The sequence below is a fragment of the Prinia subflava genome, chromosome 1 (genome assembly GCF_021018805.1).
Source record: "Prinia subflava isolate CZ2003 ecotype Zambia chromosome 1, Cam_Psub_1.2, whole genome shotgun sequence".
Lineage (NCBI taxonomy): Eukaryota > Metazoa > Chordata > Aves > Passeriformes > Cisticolidae > Prinia > Prinia subflava.
The window spans coordinates 74781581-74802923 of NC_086247.1; the positions used below are offsets into that span (position 1 = coordinate 74781581).

The window sequence follows — 21343 nt, forward strand, 5'->3', positions numbered from 1 at the left end:
TTAGGGAACAATCGTAACAAATGTTGGAATCAAAGTAGATGACAACAACAGAGACTGTAGTTCAGGTGGTTTGAGATACAGAGATGCTTTTCCAAACCTAGTGTTAAATATTGATGTTCTATAACTTCCTTAGAGTAGTTTATAGAATATATTTTCTCCTGTTTGTCAGTCCAAGAAATTAATGGCACTAACACTAACAGTGCCCAGCCAAATATCTCTCACTGCCTTGCCATCTGTATCATGTCCTGACAGAACAAATGCTGCTCCAATTTGCTAAATTCACCTCGCTTGCTCTTTGTCAGAACTGCTTCGCTTGCGTCACTATCAAGATGTCTCTTTTATTTGGTGTGTCCAGTTGGGTGTGTTGCATTGTATAATGATAATTGTGTCCCACCCACTCCACCTCCTTGCCTCCCAGAATCTGGCATATACTCTGAGCAAGTGTTTTGGAGGTGACATAAGGCAGAAATAAAACTGAGAAAGCAGGGGAGGCTCACAGCAGATCAGCTCGTAGCTTGGCTGAGGGATGGATCAGCTGAGGCATATTTGAGGGGAGCTTGACCAGCAAAAAACAAAACCTTGGCCACAGTGACCACATTCCAACCAAAAGCAAATTCTGGGTGATCTCAGCACCCTGTGGCAAGTGGGAATACGGTGCTTGTAAGCAGGAGGATGTTGGCAGTGATGCAGACAGGTTTCATAATCCTCAGGGAGGCTGTGACAAGGTGTGTTTGGTCCCGGATCTCTGATGAGGTAGACAAAGATACATTTCCCCTCAGGCTTCCTGTTATTTGAGCTTCCCTGTCAAACTGTTGGAGTTGTTACCTTTTGGGATGTAAAGCTTGGGGGACCTGCGCAGTGAGAGAGCAAAATGCAGAGACCCTAAGACACCTAGCACCTGATAGCCTCCACTCGTAGTTACAGATTATGGAAAATAGCCAGCTCTGGGTATAAGTAGAAAAGCAAGTAAAGTGTTGGTATAAAGAATAAGCCTTTTTGTGGTCTCTTCTTCTGCTGGACCTCCCTTTTGGCTCTTTGCAATTTCAACAGAATCACTTGGTGGAGACATTGAGTGTCCCCGTTCCCCTGTGCTCAGTTTGCCCTCTGGGTTTGCAGTAGCTACAAACACAAGTAGGGCTGCTGCTCTGAAAGCAGCAGTGGGTAAAGTGAGCTTCACAGGAAACTGCTAAAATTTCTTTGTTTGATGGAAAAACCATAAGCATTAAAGAAGCAGAGTTCAGATAAGGTCTTCTGCATATTGTAAGCACAAGGTCTTTGCTAGGAAGTATTCAAAAGGTTTGACATGTGGGATTTGGATGCGAGTTTTCTGATACTCAGGAATAACAAATTAAAGTTAATTATTCGATTACCTGGAAGTTCTGTCAGGGTTCAGTGAACATATTTAGCAAGTCAGCTTACTCAATTATGTATTGTTGGGTTTGATTTTTTTTTCGATAGAAAATTACAAACTTAGTAATTGCCTATTTTTATTTCTTGGGTTTCTGTACATGTAATGTCTGCTTATGCTGCATTTCATCTTGTGGTGACCTGAGGTTGTACATTTGTTTATCTATATTAAATTGTTAAAATACTGTACAGGAGACTGATATATTAAAAATTCCCCTTTTTTACTTCAATTAATGAAATATATGAGGCATGTTGTGATTATTTGTGCAAGCTCATTCTTTCTGAGGAAGATCCATAAAGTGCCATCTTTATCAGCTGACATTTCCAATCCTGATATAAGCAGTGGCAGTCCCCTTGTGAAAAATATTTGAGAGGAAGAAAGGTGTCAGTAGTAAGTTTTAATTACATCTCTAGTTCTTTAATCAGCCCTTCTGTAAGTAATGGAAAAGGAACATTCTGTGTTTCATTAATATCAGGAAGAAAGCAAAGCAAAGACTAACAGAAAGAGTAAGTGTATAGTAAATCCTACAATGTAAAGTACTTTATTTTTCTGATTTTAGTGTGATACTGTAAATGTGGTTGTCATAAGCTCTGTTTTCATTTTTTCAGATATCTTGAATGAACTCTTCCAGAGGGAGAACCGTGTGCTGCATTATTGGACCATGCGTAAAAGGCGTCTTGATCAATGTCAGCAGTATGTGGTGTTTGAAAGAAGTGCCAAACAGGTGAGGGTTTCATATGAAAGTCCTCTGTGGTGTGATGGAGAGCTGACATGCTCTATCTTCTCACAGTAACAAATCTGTCATTGATTTCAGTATTTCAAATGCCTAAAACATCAGAAGGATGAAAGTAGCAAATTAAATTCTTTGTCTTCCCTTTAATAGAGAACAACTAAATTTGGTGTGGCAGTGTGTCTGCAACTGTTGTAACTTAAAGGTGATGTTTTGCTTCTGCCAGCTTCATCTGGTACTGGCAAATCTAATTTCTGCAAGCTTGTGTTTGACAAATTGTTATGCTTGTTAACTTTTACACACACACCTAATTTGTCTGGGGAAATTACAGGCAGCAGCATTTTTCTTAGATGTTGGAGGAAAAATATCTAATTAAATTGATTGGCAGTTCTAGAAATCTGACAAGTTGGATAACTCATTAAACAATAATAAGTGAATAACTTTGGTTTTTCAGTTCTTTGTGTACTTGGTTTCATGGTTTCCTGTGTGATAGATCCACCTCTTGGTATTTTGTTGAGTTTATCAGTCTGGAAAGAACTATTAAGTAATTCACGTAACTTAATTAGTAACTTCAGTAATCAAAACACATGCCTTAAAAAAAAGTAGGGGGTTAAAGGCAGAAGTGCTCTGTAGATTAATCTGTGATGGTTCTTTACTTTTTTTTTAACTGGTTATAAGACAAAGAAAGGAAGCTATCTGTTCCTGTTCTTTGAAAAAGGACACAATGCCCATAGTGTAAAATATAGTCAGATCCTCTTTAAAGGGCTCAAAACCTAATTTTTTATTTCTTTCTGACAGCTAATTTAGACAAAAGTTTAAATACTATTGGTCTGGTTTGCTGTCTTGAAAGAATTCTCAAGTCTGCCTTCCATGCTTTCACAAAGACATTAATGCATGATGTATTGGAGTGAATTTGAAGTCAGATACCTCTTTAAAAGAACAACACCACCATCCCTTCCCTCCCCCTCCTCTGCTCTCGATTCCCTGCCCCACTTTTGAATAACCTTAATTTAAACCTCTGACAAGCACATGATCTACTTGTTTTTGTATAGAGAATGCTAACTAGCAGTCAAACACTGGAGATAAAGATCTGTCAGCATTTTCATTGTAAATCCCATTTTCCAGCAATCACCCATTCAGTCATCAAAAAGCAAAGGGAACCAAACCATATATGGGACTCCACAGCGATTAGCCAAAAAAGTGGAAATATTGCTCTCTTCATTTAGATGTCTTTTTGGAATCTGGAGGAACCTGTTCTTTGTGCTTTCAGAACCTGATGCCCTTGTGATGGAAAAGATACCATAGTAGTGTGCAAGGACAAAACTAGATTCTCAAACCCTTTCAGAATTAAGGGCTTACCTGACCCCTCAACTGATTTCTCCAGTTCTTGTAGTGATACCTCAGCTGAAATGAAAGCTGATCTAAACTGTAGGAATTCAGATCAAGTCTGGTTTGCCAGCAAGTTATGAAAAGGCAACATTTCATCCTCATGATAAGGGGATTGGAACTACATGGTCTTTAAGTTCTGTTGCAATCCAAACCATTCTGTGATTTGAGGAGGGGGAGCTTTTTGTTTGTCATTCATTCCAGCATTGTGTAATGAACCCACTAAAAAAATGCAGAGGTTAAAAAGTTAAAAGCGAGAAGTATTGAATGTTGCTGTTAATACCAGTGGTAGCCATGCTGTGCCTGGCCATGTCAGTCTTCACTTGCGAAGATTAACATTGGAATGACAATGCGTGTCACAGAGGTGATTGGTTGAAATGCTGCTTTTTTCACAGAAGTCCCAGAGTTGTAGGTTTGTTTCCATCAGCAATTTTTAAAAGTATAGACCCATTTCAGCAGGCTTGCACCTGCACTAGTATGTGACTAGGAAAATGGCGTCCTGGCATTCACATTCGGTGTTGAATTTTGACGGCTTCCTAGTCACTTCAGGTTTTGTACCAAGAAGGAAAAGCATTTGAAGTGGAAGCAAGGGAAACAACGTTGTTTCATCACAGCTTTGATGAGCTTAAATCATTGTTGGAATTACAATACAGGCGGTGCATTTTCTGGTTCAGTGTAAGGTTATGTGTGTGAAACATACATATCTACTGTCCATCAAGATAAATCTTTTCCTGTTCTTGCTAGTATGGATAGATAACACTCATAATTTCAGTTTATTCTTTTAAGGGAAGGGTGAGGACCCACCAGGAATCTACTGCTTTTTCTTTTGGGGTGTTAAAATTTTATCTAGTGTATTTACTGAAGATACAGAAGATACATATGCATTTAGTAATAAGGTGGTTCTAAGCAAGCTGTATAAAGCTCTTTGAACATCTGCTATTGACTTTATCAGAAATGAGAAGTTTCTAAGCTCCCATCCATCTCCCTGCTGCTGTAGGGAGCCTGTATTGAGAGCTGCATAACAGTTGTCAGATAGATTTTTACTGTTGGAGCAGCAGTTGGAGACAACTGTTGCTTTTTCCAGGACTCCTCACAACCACTGAGTTATGCTTAAAAGGGCAGCAGGTAATGTGGGTGAAGCATAGATAGTTACATGGATCAGCATTTTTCATAATAGTGAGCAAATAAAGTGCCAGGATGTGGAAGGGAAACAGTCTTGGTTTGCAGCTCTTCGTTGTTGTTTTTTTCTACTTACACATTTGTGAATTGGTTTAACTGAGACATCTCGCTGTTCCTTCTCTGCTGCAGGGTTAATTTCTAGGAGCACAGACCACACTTTGTGAGACTGGAATACATGTCAGCAAAAGAGTGAAGTGGTAGTTAAATCTTACACGCTTGGAAAGTTTAGCCTACACAGCTGGTGGTCTTATGTACATTTTTATGAGTTGGAACATGTACATTTCTGAGTAGTGCTGTCCCATATGGCACCAAAAAAGTGATTTTTTTTCCCCTTTTTCCTCAGCTGGGGAGTATACTACCAAAACTGTGAACACAATTAGTTTAATAATGGACTGCAGTAGACCCTGAAGTATTCAGATTCATACATAATTTTTAATTTTCTAAACATTGCTTCATACAGTAAGTGAATTATTTCGGAGTTATGAACTGTCTGATATTGTACAGGTATCAAATGATTGCCACAAATGACATAGAGTAAAATTCACCTGTGGCCAAACTGTATGTGTGAAATACTGGTTACAGATGGTTTCTATTGCCAAAAATATATTGTCTTTTCTCTTACTTCATTAATGCTTTTATTTAGGCTCTGGAATGGATTCATGACAATGGAGAGTTTTATTTATCCACCCATACTTCCACTGGTTCCAGTATTCAGCACACTCAAGAATTGTTAAAAGAACATGAAGAATTTCAGATCACAGCAAAGGTAAAATAAATTTTAAGAATTACCACAAAATACTTAGAGTTGGAAGGAACCTTTGGAGATTGCCCTGCCAAGGCAGGGTCCCCAAGAGCAGGTTGCACAGGAATATGTCCAGGTGGGTTGTTTTGAATGTCTTCACAGAGGGAGACTCCACGACATCCCTGGGCAGCCTGTTCAGTGCTCTGCCACCCTCAATACAACATAGTTCTTCCTCATGTTAAGATGGAGCTTCTTGTGTTTGTAGTTTATGGCCATTAGTCCTTGTCCTGTCACTGGGCATCACTGAAGAATGTGGCACCATACTCCTGACAGCTGCCTTTGAGATATTTTATATTTTGTGAGATCCCTCTCACTCTTCTCCAGACTGAACAGGCCCAGCTCCCTCAGTCTCTCCTTGTTAGATAGATGCTCCCAAACCATCTTTGTGTTGCTCTGCTGGACTGTCTCCGTTAGCTCTTTGTCTTTCCTGAACTACAGAAACCTGAATTGAGCACAATACTCCAGATGTGGCCTCATTAGGGTCAAGTGGAGGGTCAGGATCACCTCCCTTGACCTTCTGGCCGCACTTTTCATGATGTACCTCGGGATACCACTGGCCCTGCTGGCCATGAGGGCACTGGAGGCTCATGCTCATCCACCAAGACTCACAGCTCCCTCTCCACGGAGCTGTTACCTAGCACATCAGCCAGCAACCTGTGCTGGTACTTGGGCTTATTCCCCCACGTTGCAGGACCTTGCCTTTGCCCTTGTTGAACTTCATCAGATTCCTCTGCCCAACTCCACAGCGTTTCAAGGTCCCACTGACGCAGCACAGCCAGTCCCCCCAATTTTGTATCATCAGCAAACTTGCTAAGGGTGCATTCTATTCCTTCATCCAGGTTGTTGATAAATTGAATACAAGTTGAATTATATACGATTTGGAACAAAATAAAACAACTGAATTCCCCCTGCCCATCAAAAAATCCCCCAAGGATGTGTCTATTAAGATCTGTTTACTTGCAGTGGCTTTCTGTCTTTATTTCTGCTTAGAATAGAATAAACCAGAAGATAACCAGCAGATATTCATTGTTACGGGAGCTCCATGAACCCAATGTGCTGTTGATTTCTCATTACAAAATTGTAGTGAGGTAGCTTAAAAATGTTTTCAATACCTACAAACCTTTCAGGGCCTTTGATTTCCACTTTCATATCTTCATAATTGTAAATTACTGAATGTTCATTAGGATATAAAATACAACAAACTGTATTCAGCCTAATATCAATAATTAGAAGATAGAAAAAACAAAGCTTTATTTTTTAGGTAACATTTTTAATTAAAGTATTCTGTGATTCTGCTGTAAACCTTTTTGGGTCAGACAATACAATGTAATTCTGCATCTCTGGAGGCCTTTACAAAGATGCAGATGTTACTCCTGAGGCTTATCAGTTTTCATGTGTGAAAGACAACCAGTGCATGACTGAAGTACCTGAGTTTGTAGCCTTGTCTGTCTCTCTGTTTTGTTTTGCCACCTATTCAAGCTGTCACCTTTTTCTCCCTCTGGCTCTCCAATCTTCATAGAGAAATAATAGAGCCCAGGAAAGTAAGCAAGTGTTTATTTATCTGAAGGAACATCCCAGAACAGACTTGGAGTTGGTCAGGAGACATGTGGGAAGGGAGAAAAGAAAATCCAGAAAGAAAAGAGATCACTTTTGATGTTCAAACCTGGATTTTCTTCTGTTTGAGCTTTGCTCCAGACTTTGATTTGCTGGACCCCTTCCAGTACAGAGCACTACTGCTCCTTCTTATTTCCTCTGTCAGCCTGCAGGTGACGTTGGTGCCCCTTTGAAAGGAAGTTGTTTTTATCACTCTGTTGGCATTTTGCTACCTGTTGGGAGGATATGTTAGCCCTTGCTAATTCCATACTGAAAAGAAGTAATTGGGTGAGGGACCATTAGGGAACAAAAAGAATTAAAAGAGGACAAACTTGATTTTTTTCAATAATGTAAGAGTCAAGTTTTTATTGACTATTTTGCTTAACTCGCTGCTAGCAAAGGCTCTGACAATACACTTCACTCATGACAGAGAGAGAGGTGGATGTATAAACTCATCCATTGTGGATGATTTCTGGTTTACATAAAAGAAAGTGCATAGTCTTGGGCAGCTTGTCATTTGGGAAAAGCACTTACAGATTTGATGATAACTACTTGTTCTCTTAGCATCTCTCAAACAACTCTGTACCAACAAAGCGTAATACAGAAAAAATTAAAGAATGTAGTCTTAATCCATTAAAGAGTAAAGTATATAACATGACTTACTTCCATCTCAGCATTTCATGGTGTCTAAAGGAGGAAGATTTTTGAGACTGTGGGCCAGGTCCAATACCAGTGCTTCAGTGGTGATGGACAAAGTACTGTCTTTGGCATCAAAATGCCTTTGTATTGATGCAAGAGTACCCATGTTGAAAGACTTGCTGAGCAGAATTTAATCTCCGGGTTAGATATGAAGCACATTTTTCAAAGAAAAATAAGCAATCTGCTTCTGGTCATGTAATAATAAAGGAAACCTACATTACTCTTGTGCTATTTTTATTAAGTAAAAGTTATTTGTTTAAAGGAGTTCTGGGAAGAGAAGGGAGGAAGGTGGTTCCTTCAGTTCCTTTTCTTATTGCACTTAGTAGCAGTTTAGCAAAATGACCCCCTGCATGACAGGTAGAGCTTGTAACTGTTTGATATTTTCCTGTTTTCATAGCAAACCAAAGAGAGGGTGAAGTTGTTGATACAGCTGGCTGATGGCTTTTGTGAAAAAGGGCATGCTCATGCAACAGAGATTAAAAAATGTGTCACAGCAGTGGATAAGAGGTACAGAGACTTTTCCCTGCGCATGGAGAAATACAGGACCTCTTTAGAGAAAGCTCTGGGTATTTCCTCCGATTCCAATAAATCGGTAAGAGAAATTTGAGAGTGATGACAGACAAACAAACTTTACTTGCATTTGATTTAGCTGCCTTTTTCTCCTGTCTCCTTCCTTAATCAATTCTTCCTTTCTTTAATAAAGAGCAAAAGCTTGCAGCTGGATATAATCCCAGCCAGTGTCCCTGGGTCAGAGGTGAAACTGCGCGATGCTGCTCATGAGCTTAACGAAGAAAAACGAAAGTCTGCCCGCAGGAAAGAGTAATACATTTATTTCTTTTTTAATCAATGAGAATGCATAAGTCAATCCTGATAATGAAACAACTGTCATGCCTTTTCTGGCAGCTTAGAAATCATGTAATTGGTAAAAAGAGAGTGATAGTACTCAGTATCTCCTATTGCCATCTATTTGTATGCTTGTTCTCACAGATAATTCTAGCATGACAGAATCTTAAACATTCAAAACTGTTAGACTTCTTTTAAAATGCTTTTTCCTTCATAGAAATAATGTGAAATAAATGTGTAAGGGGAGAAAGCAAGACAAGAGTCAAACTACTGTAGCAGTGAAAAGTGTTAGGGAAAAAAAAATCTATCTCCTTCTCAATTTCTTTTTGTCCTGGTTAGTAATGGAGGGATGTTACCTCTTAGGTTTCCTTCCTCTGTTGTCTCTCTTCACATTTCAGTTCTCAGATTTTTCTTGCTGCAGTGGAAAAGCAAAAGCTGATGAGGAGAAAGATGTATTCTGGTTATTATGCATTCATAGTGATCTAACAGAGTGAGATCTGATTATTCTTTCTGTTGTCACCTAAGGTTCATTATGGCTGAGCTAATTCAGACAGAAAAGGCTTACGTAAGAGACCTCCGGGAGTGCATGGATGTGAGTTTTGTTTTTTTCACTAATCTTTGGAGGCAGGATTCAATCCGATGCTTTCTATTTTCTTTCTGCTTTCAACAGCTGAGCATGATTGGTTTGGAATCATAGGACCAAATTAAGTAATTTTACTGCCATTAAGAAGAAATTTAAAATTGCATCTGAAAACAGCCATTTCAGAATTCACCCTATATGTTTTGCTTTTGTCAGTACTGAGTTTCAGTATTTGTTCCTTTCCCACTTCATAATCGCGTGTGGGGCTTTTGTTTTAGAGAGAGTAGGGAAAAAGGAGGGGTTTACTTTATTTGCTTTGCTAGCAATAGAGGAGAGCTTGTGCTAATTCTCTTATTATCTGTATCACATGTTCTGCTACTAGCTGACTTTTTGAATAGAAATTCAGTGAGATTCCATGGAAAACTGCCCGGTAATTGTTATGCTGAAGCAACTAAGGTTCAATTGTAGCTGTTGCACAAAGCATGAACTTCTAGACTGCAGACATGACCTTGATAAGGAATATCCTGAAGCATTAGAGGTTGTCAAGAACACTATGCATTTTAAATGATGAAGTCTCAGGGACTATGTTAAATTGTCAGTTTTAGAACTTGTATTTCACTGTCAAAATCACAAGGAGTATTTGACACAACAGGCACTGTCACAATTGGAGATGATGCTGCTGTGTGATCTCTGCCTAGTTTCTCTCCAGGAATGCATACTTAGAGATACCTGCCTGTGTCTGTTGGGAGTTTATCATCACTTCTCACACATCTTTTTTTTTTTCTGGGCAGACATATCTATGGGAAATGACAAGTGGAGTCGAGGAGATCCCACCTGGTATTGTAAACAAAGAACACATTATCTTTGGAAACATGCAGGAAATTTATGAGTTCCACAATAAGTGAGTGACTTATCTTCCCTTTCCATACTACTGCTAAATCCAAATGATGACCTGAGGGATTTCCTAATGAAAATATTGTGTATAGCAGTAATAAATGCTTTCCCATTAAAAAAAATTGAAATATTTTCCTCTTGCATTGCTAAATTATTTCAGCTGCTGCAATTTGCAAAGAGGTAGGTACACCATTAGAAATTGTATTTTTCAGTCTCAGGCATCTTTCAACATTTAAGAAGTTTTTGGATACACCAAAATTTTGTTGTAGATTTATCAGTTGTTCTAAAGATATGAAAACCACTGAACTCAGTAAAATACAAACATAGCACAAACATTAGGGCTCTGTCATTCTCTCAGAACCCTCATTCCTGATATCTAAGTGCAGCTGTTAGTGGGAGAGTAGGGCTCCCAGCTCGTCTTGGCTCTTCTTAGCTTCTGTGGAGATGCTCCAGCATTATTACATTTACTTGAGTACAGAACATAAATGAGACTTTTCCACTCCATTTCTTCTGAATGGAGTGGTTTCTAGGGGAATCTGTGTACAGAAGTCTTGCTCTGAATCCTCCTTTGTTATTTCCTGATTGTGTACACATTTGTATAGGGTTATGATTCTTTGAGGTAATAAAATATACCTTGTGTACTCCAGACCCTGATTTTACAGTTCTTTCTGTGCATTGTGTTGAGTACTTGAGTATCCAAAAAGCAAGGTTTTTTTTAAATTGAGGTGAAGGCTTTTCTTGAAACTGAAAACAGTAGAAAACCGTCTTCATAGAGAACAACAGCAATTACTAAATTTTTGTATAGTCTTATGTATTAACTGCCTGTCCGCTGATTCAATTTCTGATCTTCTCATCAGAATTTTTATTGAATTATATTTGGTATTAGTACTTTTATTATACATTTTTATCTATTGCAATTATCCTAATTTCCTTAACTTGTACATTTGGTATTACAGAAAGTTTTCTAATGGCCTTTGTTCACAGACAGTAGACCTTAAGAAGTTGCTGTAATGAACGTTTCATATGCCTTGTAATATTTGTTTCTTTTCTATCCACAGTATATTTCTCAAGGAGTTGGAAAAATATGAGCAGTTACCAGAAGATGTTGGACATTGCTTTGTTACTTGGGTAATGAAATCTTTTAGACTTGTGGAAAAGTAGAAAGGGGGATAGGAGGCATGACGGGAATTCTTGCCCTCAGATCCCTTTTTGATTTGTAGAAGTACCTCTTCCTTCAGTTTTAAGTAAAATGTGTATATTTAACTGAGAAAACAACAATTAGGGCGCTCCTGTCAGGTGCCAGTCCTTAGCTGCTCTTGAAGTGTATGCAAGTTGTCTAAACCAGTGTGCAGATCTGCTCTTAGCTTTGAATAACCTATCTTTATATACATTGCTGTCGTTTTCAGTCTTACTTGCCTGATGCATATTTTTACGCTGCCAGTGAGAGTGGAAATGTAATTCTGCACAGCTCAGTTTCTTGCTAGGGAAGATAAGTTCTCTGATAATGGTGTAAAAACTTTGAGACAGCAATGATGCTCTCTGATAACCTTTGTAAATTTGCATTTTGTTCTGCAGGCAGACAAATTCCAGATGTATGTTACCTACTGTAAAAATAAGCCAGATTCCACTCAGCTGATACTGGAACATGCAGGAGCATACTTTGATGTAAGTACATCGTGTCCATCTTAGAAGCGCGCCTTGCCTGTTTGACTCAGGTATTTGCAGTTCTGCTGAGTGCCTAATTTGTTAAGAAAATGCAAGTTCCTGTTAATAGTGCTGCAATTTATTAAGCTGTCAGCTTAAGGAAATCAATCCTGTGTCTCACGTGGTTAACTTCCATTGCTCAGTCGGTGTTACAGAGCTGTCAAATCAGATGTGAAAAGTCACTGTCACATATCAGAGTGGTTCAGAACTGGAAGCAGGTTCTGGCAGACAACAACCAAGACATGAATCTTCAGTTCACACAAGCACTTCCTGCACATCTTAGCAAATTTTGATGTGCTTAGTTTGCATTGTATGTAATAGAGATAGAAATCTTGCTTAAAATTTTGGAGCACTTTTAAACTGTAACTGCATGTAGTGGTAATTCAGTTCACTGCTGTTATTCAGAAGGGCTGAACCTCCTTATTCAGTTCCATGGTCTATACATGTAATATTCTGCATAAAAGGATGACAAAAATGTAGATGTGTTAGAGGTTTTAGGGAGGAATTTTTGCCACAGTGAATGAGTTTTGGTTGGACATGTATTAGCTGATGATTCGACTAGAGTGCTTTCTTTTTCCATTTTTTTTCTTTCCCCCCAGCTGAGCCACTAGCTGTGTAATGACACCACAATTTTTTTAGAATTGTTTGTACAAGTAGAGGGAAGTAGAGGAAATCCCTGAAGCCCTTGGGGTTAATCTCAAAAGTCTAATCACTGAGGAAATGGGGTTTCTAAACATTGTAAGGCAAAGTCTTTCTGTGAAGCCTCCGTTAAGTTTTCAGTGTTTGAAGAGGAGCAGGTAAGTTACAGAAAATCAGGTAGATATGACCAAAAAAAATTCAAAGAAAAATTTTGTAAATGCCATATTGAAAAATAACACAGGGCTCTGATAAAACTATTGGAAATAAATTCTTGCCACCACCTCCTTTGATCAATCTATTTTACCACTATATCCAGAGCTCTCCATCCCCTAATCCTCCTAAATTATATTAGATGTGTGACGACTTAATTCTGTGCACAGAGGACTCGAGTGCTTCCACTGATGACACCACTGGTCCATGTGAAAATATCATATGTATCGCATTCACTGTAACCACGGCTAGATGGCACGCGGCTGTGGGGCAGAACTTGCTGTTTGAAATTGCTTGGTTAAAGTAGATCCAATGCTATGATAAATGGCAGACCCTGTCAGCGGAGTTCAGCCCCAGTCAGTACCTGAAATCTGTAATCATCCCATTTAGCTATCAGGTAATTCTGTTTTCCACCTTTAACTTCGTTGAGGTCATTCTTTATTCTATTTTTAAGTGGCTGTTTTTTCTTGGGAACCTCTTTCCTTCAGTCAGAAACTGTTACTCGGTGCTCCCTCTGGTGGGGATGAGGCTGTCTGTGGCTGTTGGCACTGAAATAGCAGGGGATGCTGAGAACCTTCCACCTCAGCCTTCCTGGTACTGCTGCCTCTTCCCAGGAGCACTGGAGTGTGAGGGTTTTTCTTCTCTTGCAATTAGCAGAAGAAGTACAGATCTTAATGTTTTTAAAAAAGGTGTTGCCACACGTTCCATGTTCCTAATTGTTGCTCTTTGTATTTAGGTTTGTTGAAATGTTTCACAGATACTCTCAGAGATAATCATCTTCTGTTTGTACCAAGTGAGCAGGCAGATGCACAGCATGATGATTCACTGTGCGTGGAATATCTGGTTATCCTGTTTTTTAATTTTTTTCCTGCTAAAATAGAATTTGTAGTTAATGTATATTATTTCATATCCCTCAAAACAGTTTATATCTGAGTGTTGATACTCACAGTTCTGAAATGTTTGCTTTTTCCATGCAGGAAATACAACAACGACATGGACTGGCCAACTCTATCTCCTCTTACCTTATCAAACCTGTCCAAAGGATAACAAAATACCAGCTTCTTTTAAAGGTCAGTATTAATTCAGGGTTCTTCATCTGATTCTGCTGGTCAGAAGGCAACAAACCTCTTGCTGAAATCAGGAGAGTTGTTCTACTCTGCTCTCCAAGACTCAAGCATCCTGGACAGCCACAAATACTGCTGCAAAATTTCAACTGAAAATGAAAGAAGCCAAAAACAAGCAACATTTTGTCCAGATTTCTGTAAACCAAAAAAGATACCTGTCTACTGATGTTTACTTAGAAAATATAATTTGCATTCCCAGGGTAAAAGTAATTCATGGCTATATGGCTATAAAACCATTTTTGTAATGGTTTCTACACCAAATTTTGGCAAGCCATTAGCTAAGCTGATGGTATTAAATACTGTAAAATAGATCATAATATATTTGTATATAAAACTGTAATATAAAATATCTATAAGACATAAATATTTTTGTGTATCAGTAAATATTTACACATAGTGACTGTACCTGTAGAGCTGTTGCACAGAGTTGTTATTTGTAATGTTGCCTGGAAATGTCAAGTAAATAGTAGTTGTTAAAATAGACACAACTTTTGGAACCCTGTAGTTAGAGCTTTCCCTCAGTGGACAGATGTCCTCTCAAGTGAGCAGCAGTGTTCTTGGACTGTGCTGGGTCTCTGTGAGGTGGCAGTGCTTGTTTTGTTGTAGCAACCTACAAAAGCACTGTAACTGATCCGTGTCTCCCTTTTTTACTTGAGAACAGCCATGTGTGATTGCTTTTGAAATTTCTGAAAAACATTAGAGGCTATTTCAGGTCACATTGGGTGGAAACAAATCTGTCATTTTTGACTGAAGTTGGTCTGTTTTCCATTTGCAAGGAGGTGCAACATAGTCAAGTTGTAATTACAGAAATACTCTGGGTTGTACTGTTTCAGAAATTTTGAGGTATTAATTCCACTTATTATTATTATTTATTATTAATATGTTTTAACCTGCTACTTTATGGAAGTGGTGGGATGGATAGGTTTCACCAGTGTTTGCAGAGCCAGATACCTTTTCTATGTGGTAGAATGGATTTGTCTGGCAGTTTTGGGGTTGTCTTTCCCTTTTTTTTCTTTTTTTTTCTTTTTTTTCTTTTTTTTTTCTCTATAAAAGGAGAGAGATCTATAGCATGGTAGCTTGTTTTTCCAAATGGTATTGAAGCTGCTCCTTTTCTGTGCATCTCAGAGATATTTAGTTACTTTGACTGTTCTATGGAGTTGTCATGCAAAATTCAGGTGTGATCATGTAGTGTTTTGCTGTGATGGTGGTATATCAGCTGAATAAAAATAATGTTATGATCATAATAGTACAAGTCACATGGCTTTCCCTTTAAAAAGGGGGAAAGGGAATTTAACCTGAGGGAATGAATTAAGTGGGCCTTTTGAATAAAAGAAGAAATATAATATGCCCTTTTGGTTACGTAACCTACATTTTATCTTGATACTGTTCAAATGTTTAAAAGCTGCAAGGAAATTTGGGTATCAGCTCAGGCACTGTTATGTTAAATCTGTGGGACATTGAATGGGCAGAGAACTGTATGTCCTAAATTCTTCTACAACACTTTAGCATGTTCAATTCACTAACTTCTGTCCTTTGCTTAATGCTTCTTGGTACTGAAAAATTTTGTTTGTAGGTTGCTTTTAACTGTGTGAACACAGAATAGTCATTCATGGAATACTTAGAATAAAACTAGGTAAATTCTCTTTATCAGCAGTTGTACAGAGCAGGTGTTTGGTGCAGTGGAGCAGTGACTGACGTGGAAGGCTGGAGGGGTCCTGTTGTGCTACCCTGCTTTCCCCATCTTCGTGACTCGGCAGCTGTGTTGTTCTGGGCCTTGATGTAGCACAGCATCTGATAACTGTGTCTGTGCTTATCAAAAAAAGCATTCTCTTAACATAACTTTTTAAGATATCTTACTGAGCAGATGAACTTACTTAAATTAGAAGTGGTTAACTGATAGCTTGGGCTGCTCCTTGAAGAACTGATTGGGACAGAAATGAAGTACGCTGTCATGGCATTGGCAGAGTAAGAAGTTAAAAAAGATTTTATGTGTCAAAAATGATTTTTGGTTTGTTAGAACTACTCTTTGATTGTCTGTCATATTAGGGTAGAAATAAGTGATAGAAAGTCATTTTGTCTGCTTGTTTTTTGTAGGAGCTGCTCACGTGCTGTGAAGAAGGTAAAGGTGAGATTAAGGATGGCCTGGAGGTGATGCTTAGTGTGCCAAAGCGAGCCAATGATGCCATGCACCTCAGCATGCTGGAAGGTAGGATTCAAGCTGCCTTTCCAATTCATTGTGCGCTGCAGATTAACTTTGTTTTGTGAGCGTGTTCTTTTCTCTGGGTTTGTATTTTTCTGCCATTTTGGCAGGGCTGTATAAGTTGCAAATTTATTTAGGAAAATTAATTGTTACAAACAGCTGGTACAGTTTTATTAATTTTTTAAGAGTTCTTTCACCTTGATCTAGCCACTGCAGATTTGAAAAATGTGTAGGCCAATGAAGTAGTCCACAACTACCCAAAATGCAATAGTTGACTGGTCAGATATGCTGGCTTTGGCTGTGTTCTCCAACCAGTATCCTTAGCTTCTTTGTATGAGGCACATAAGTGTATTATTGGTGATTTTGCTGATTTATGTATCAAATAATTGTCTCCAAGAAATTTGTCTTTTTCACATCTGTTTGCTGCCTGTTCCATACCAGACTTCTGGTTGACATGAGATCTATCTTCTGGCAGTAAAATGTCAGCATAAGCCAATTTAGCCCAAGCCTAAGCCAGCATAATCATGTTCATGGCAGACGGTGGAGGTTGGATGTAATGCATCTATGTGCTTAGAACAACTTCCTGCCAAAATCTGTTTTGCAATTCGCACGTTACCATGTTATAATGGTGCAAGCATACATTTACTAATAGAAGTGTTTTTCTTGGGTGTTTAATTTTTTTGAGAAAAAAGCAGGACCCTCTTACTCTACAGTTGCTGAATAAATGCTCTTAAGTGCTTCTAGTCAGTATGTCTTTTCTTCCCCTCTGCCTTCTAGTAGTAGCATGCAGCTTGTTGTGGAATTTCCAGTATTGTGCTTGTTACTGTAAAATTTGCCTTAGTTTGACATGTGATCCTTGATCATGTAAATGCTCTGAATCACATCTGTTCCTTGATTATAAACACTAAGGATGTTGGTCAGTACAGGATCAGTTCCAAATGCTTGTTCAGGTGGTGGTCTTAGTATAAAGGCTGACCAGCTTTGGCAATAATCTTTTAACACTGGGAATGTGACTCTGGAGAATATCCTAATCTTTTACATAAGTTGGTTTTACAACAAATCTTGCGTGCGTTGTTGAGTCAGCCCATGTTGGACAAGTACAGTGAGTGAGCGCATTTCCTCTTTATGTCTCTGGAGGACTTGGAATGAACATCCTGGCGGAACTTGCCTCTGATCCTCTCCATGCTGTTGCCCTGTTCAGAACATGAGAACTGGCAAGCAGTATCTATTTAAAATATATTTTGATACCACTCAGAAGAGTATAGCAGACAATTTTTGTTATCCCCCAACACTAAAGCTGTGTATTAAACTGGGAGAGCATGGTACCATTAAAATGGAAGTAAAATTGTTGGTATTCTTTATCTTCATCTTTTTTGATTATGTCTCAATACAAGTGATCCAGCTGGTAATTACTTTACTGTGGATCAATGCTGGCATGACCAATGGCAGGCTGATTGTATGCCAACAGCTCCAAGCTGCCATGTTTTTCCATCCCCAGTTGGAACACGTCTGTGCTCATTGCCCGCATGGTAGAGAAAGTGTACCTCCAGAAAAGGTGGCATTTGGGAGCTTGCCACTCTCAATAGAACCTGATATGCTCTGTGTCTTTGCAAGTTGCTTACTTTCTACAGCTCAGAAGTTGTGGCAGAAAGCTCATAAGAGAAATCATTTTCATCACAGAAGAGGTTACCAGAAGCTGACAAAGACAGATTTGTCATTTGTTGGTAAAATACTGCCAGAAGAGTTGATTAAGTTTGTAACAGTTGGGTGTCTAAATTTAGAAGTACATTTAAGCTGCAGTTACATTTAGTATATTGCAGTGTTAAAATCTAGTCCTGTTTTTAGTATTGTTTTCTTGGAATCTCAGCTTTTGGAAGTCGTGTCAGGGAGATAAAATCATACTGTTTAATGAACAGAAGCTGTGCTTTTTACATTACTTGTATTACCAATTTTTCATGGTGAATTCACTCTGTTTTTAGGCTTTGATGAAAATATAGAATCTCAGGGAGAGCTCATCCTTCAAGAATCCTTCCAGGTGTGGGACCCAAAAACTCTGATTCGAAAGGGAAGAGAGAGGCACCTTTTCCTTTTCGAGATGTCCTTGGTTTTCAGTAAAGAAGTAAAGGACTCGAGTGGAAGGAGCAAGTACATTTACAAGAGCAAACTGTTTGTAAGTATGGGAGAAAAACTGATCATGTTACAAAACTGTCTAGATTAGACTTCAGCTAAGCTCAGGTGATTTAAGTGTGCCTGAAAAGCTTGAACAGCTATTACAGAGCACTGAAAGAACAGCCTTGGAATGTATAGAATGCATCTTGCAACTTTCATGCTTTGTCTTGCTTTTGAGGTAAAGGATAGGCTCAAAGCAGCTCCTGAAGGGTGCATGTCAGTCTTGGTGTGTCAGGTCAAATGAAAATCAGTATCATGCTGGACTGATTTTGTCTTAATTATGTGTTAAATGCAGATTCTTTAACACTTATTTGTATAAAGTGGAGGAATGGACGGAGTTGATGAGCTGCCTGCATTTTTCTTGTTTACTATTGTTAAGGACTCGTTTTAGTGGATATTCTACACCTACTGATTGGGGAAGGCAAGAACTTTGTTTTGGAAAAGTTAGTTCCAGAATGTTGCTCAGACCAGTAGTCTTACAATAAAATTCTGCAAATAGAATTATACTACTTATGGTCTACTGAAAGGATGTAAAGGTGGAAATGTTTTTCTTCCCATCGAAAAAAAAAAAAAAAGAAAACCACCACAAAAAACACCACCTCCACTCTTGTTTTCCTTATCTCTAGCATGCATGCTAGAGATACAAAACGTGACTCTGGAATTCACATCCTTACCTTCCTATCTTGTTGGATGACTTGGGTGAGAGCAGTATTCACACTCCATAAATTTAGGTAGCCAAGTGGCAAGACAGTCTTCCATGGTTTACTCTACATCTGTCGAAGGCAAGATTAGTTTTTATACCAAATAATGCACAGCAAGTACTTGAAATTACTTCCCTTCTCAGAATTACACTCTAGAAAACATTATTCGTGTATTGATTCTGTTAGGATATATAATTAAATCTAGATGGTATAAATACTGAATCTTTTCTCCGTGCTTCTGTTCCTTTTCCTTCATTCATTCCCTCTTCCCACTTCTGTGTCCAAACTGGTAAAACAGGTTGGTGGAAAAAAACCCAAAAAACCAACAACCTCTTTTCTTCCATATCTTTCTTTGCATATTCTCTCACTCCATTTCCAACACCAGCTTTCCTTCCTGATGCTAAATAGCTAGCAGGTAACACAGCTGCAGCTGTTTGTTGGTTACACCTTTCTTTGGTGCTCTTAAGAACCCAAAATAAAAAAAAATGCTGGTGTGTTGGAGAATATTAATATCTGCCAAGGGATTATGTGGGTGAGGTGACAGAACTAAAAAATCAGTCCTGTAAAATTGTCATGTCAGTTCCTCTGGCAGGAATTTAGTAATAGCCTAAGGTCTTAGAGAAGCTGATGGAAATCTTAAAGATTCTTATTGTACCTCATTTTTAAAATACAAGGTTTCTTTTTGTAGTCATATTCTATCTGGCAAAATATCCTGTAGTGCAGCTTACTATTATAGCAGTTCTTATATTTGATCTTTAGAAGAGGCATGTGTTGAAAGCATGCATGTTGCTTTGAGCTAAAGATCTTTCCTATATGCTATCCTGTGACTTCTGGAAGGTGGCATTACAAAAAGGAGGTCCTTCTCTCTGCTTTGGGCATGATGACCATCAGGGTTATCCTCCCTGATGAGGATGATGAGGATACTCAATGGCATGAGGTGGAGGTGGAGATGGAGGTGGAGATGGAGGTGGAGCTAAAGTGGCAGAATGTGGCAAGAGATTAAGTATCCAAGAGCAAATGCCTAAGGAGGGCTGTGGGGAAAAAAGGCAAGCAGGTGGTATTACTTCAACAGAATGCTCTCCTAGTCACCAGGAACTGGCTGTTTGGGAGCTTCCTCACCTCAGTGTGGTTTCCATGCATGCAGTACCCACAATGATTTCTGTTCTGTCAGCCTCGTGCAGACTTTCAGCATTGCCAGTGTCCTTTCCAGGGAGCCATGTTGCTCAGCTGTCTATTGGGCAAAGACAGTTGTGTGTGGAAGGTAGATATTGGGATGAGATTATTTTAGAAGAAAAAAAACAGAAGAGCTTTCACCCACCAAAACAACCCCTCCCCCCAAGTTGGCATCCAAGTGAGACAAGAAAAAAAGTACCTTTACTGAGGCATTGGGGGTCCAGCATCTCCTGGACCCCCAATGTGTTGAAGTGTGTATGTGCTAATGATGATGTGTATGAGGGGAAAAATAGAGCTTCTAATCATGTGAGAGTACTTAGCAGCTGTTGGGGAGTGAGGGTTCTTTCAGTTTGAGCTGTATTTCTTAGTTGGTAAATTTTTTTGGAACAGAGCCTGTATGAATTGTTTTAAGTGGAAGACAATTCACATGAATGAGATGTTCCAGTCAGAAAGTGAAAACATTTTGGATGATAATTAGCTATTAAGGTCTGACATTAGAGCATTCTCAAAGACTGATTGCTCATGTAGTTGTCTCACAAAATTCTTGAGGGAAAATGCATTTCTGAATTATTTCATCTGTTTCAGAGAGAAGGAAACACACTAGGAAAGGCTTATTTGACAGAAAAGAAACTAGTTCTGGAAGATATCTAAAGAATTCTTAAGCATATCTTATCTGAGAGAAAGAACAAAAATCAGTAAATAGTGATTGTTCTCCAATAGAAAGGAATGGGGAGAGAAGCCAAAATTTACTTTTTGCCAAGAATCTTCTTTAGAGTGATAAGGTTTTTATTGTAAAGTCCAAAAACTAAAATAAGCAATTCGGTATTCAGATTGTAAGTGTTACTATTTATTGTCACTTTATAGAAAAGACTGTTAAGCTTGCAGTTCTTGCTTTTTTGGAAAGACCTCACCACTGCAACCAGAGTAAAGGATTCTCTCTAGCATATGAGTTAGCCTTAAGCTTCTGAAAATCTCTTTAAATGGCAGTGCTCAATTTTGTAGATTATTAGCATGCCTGTGTGGTTTCTGAGAAAAAATGCCATATGTTCCTAACAAATTTTTCTGAATTCCAGACTTCAGAACTGGGTGTCACAGAACATGTAGAAGGAGACCCCTGCAAGTTTGCTCTATGGGTTGGAAGGACACCAACTTCAGACAATAAAATTGTTCTCAAGGTAATTTTAGCAGATGTGCTTTAAGTCTGTAACAAGTCTTGTAGTTGTTGTTGATATTTGTTGGGAAAGAAATTAGTGATTTCCTGCTTTGAGAGAGACAGCTAGTGACAGATAAGTTTCTTTGTGTTTGCAGA

The 21343-nt window shown here is 38.7% G+C and overlaps 1 protein-coding gene and 1 long non-coding RNA gene across 3 annotated transcripts in view; one reads left to right on the forward strand and one right to left on the reverse strand.

Moving 5' to 3' along the window:
• TRIO (trio Rho guanine nucleotide exchange factor) overlaps positions 1-21343 on the forward strand; it is a 244668-nt gene that overhangs the window by 144481 nt on the left and 78844 nt on the right. For both annotated transcript variants that reach the window (XM_063400159.1, XM_063400170.1), the window contains exons 20-31: positions 2017-2132; positions 5347-5469; positions 8195-8389; positions 8501-8616; positions 9166-9232; positions 10012-10121; positions 11173-11242; positions 11690-11779; positions 13645-13737; positions 15886-15997; positions 17971-18161; positions 21108-21209. In XM_063400159.1, coding sequence (XP_063256229.1) covers positions 2017-2132; positions 5347-5469; positions 8195-8389; positions 8501-8616; positions 9166-9232; positions 10012-10121; positions 11173-11242; positions 11690-11779; positions 13645-13737; positions 15886-15997; positions 17971-18161; positions 21108-21209 — 1385 coding nt within the window. The remainder of the gene's footprint in view (positions 1-2016; positions 2133-5346; positions 5470-8194; positions 8390-8500; positions 8617-9165; positions 9233-10011; positions 10122-11172; positions 11243-11689; positions 11780-13644; positions 13738-15885; positions 15998-17970; positions 18162-21107; positions 21210-21343) is intronic.
• Positions 11798-15869, reverse strand: LOC134551992 (uncharacterized). The gene is made up of 3 exons (XR_010080734.1): positions 14198-15869; positions 13690-13880; positions 11798-13538 (listed from the first exon to the last, which is right to left on the reverse strand). It is a non-coding gene; the product is annotated as an uncharacterized LOC134551992 (long non-coding RNA).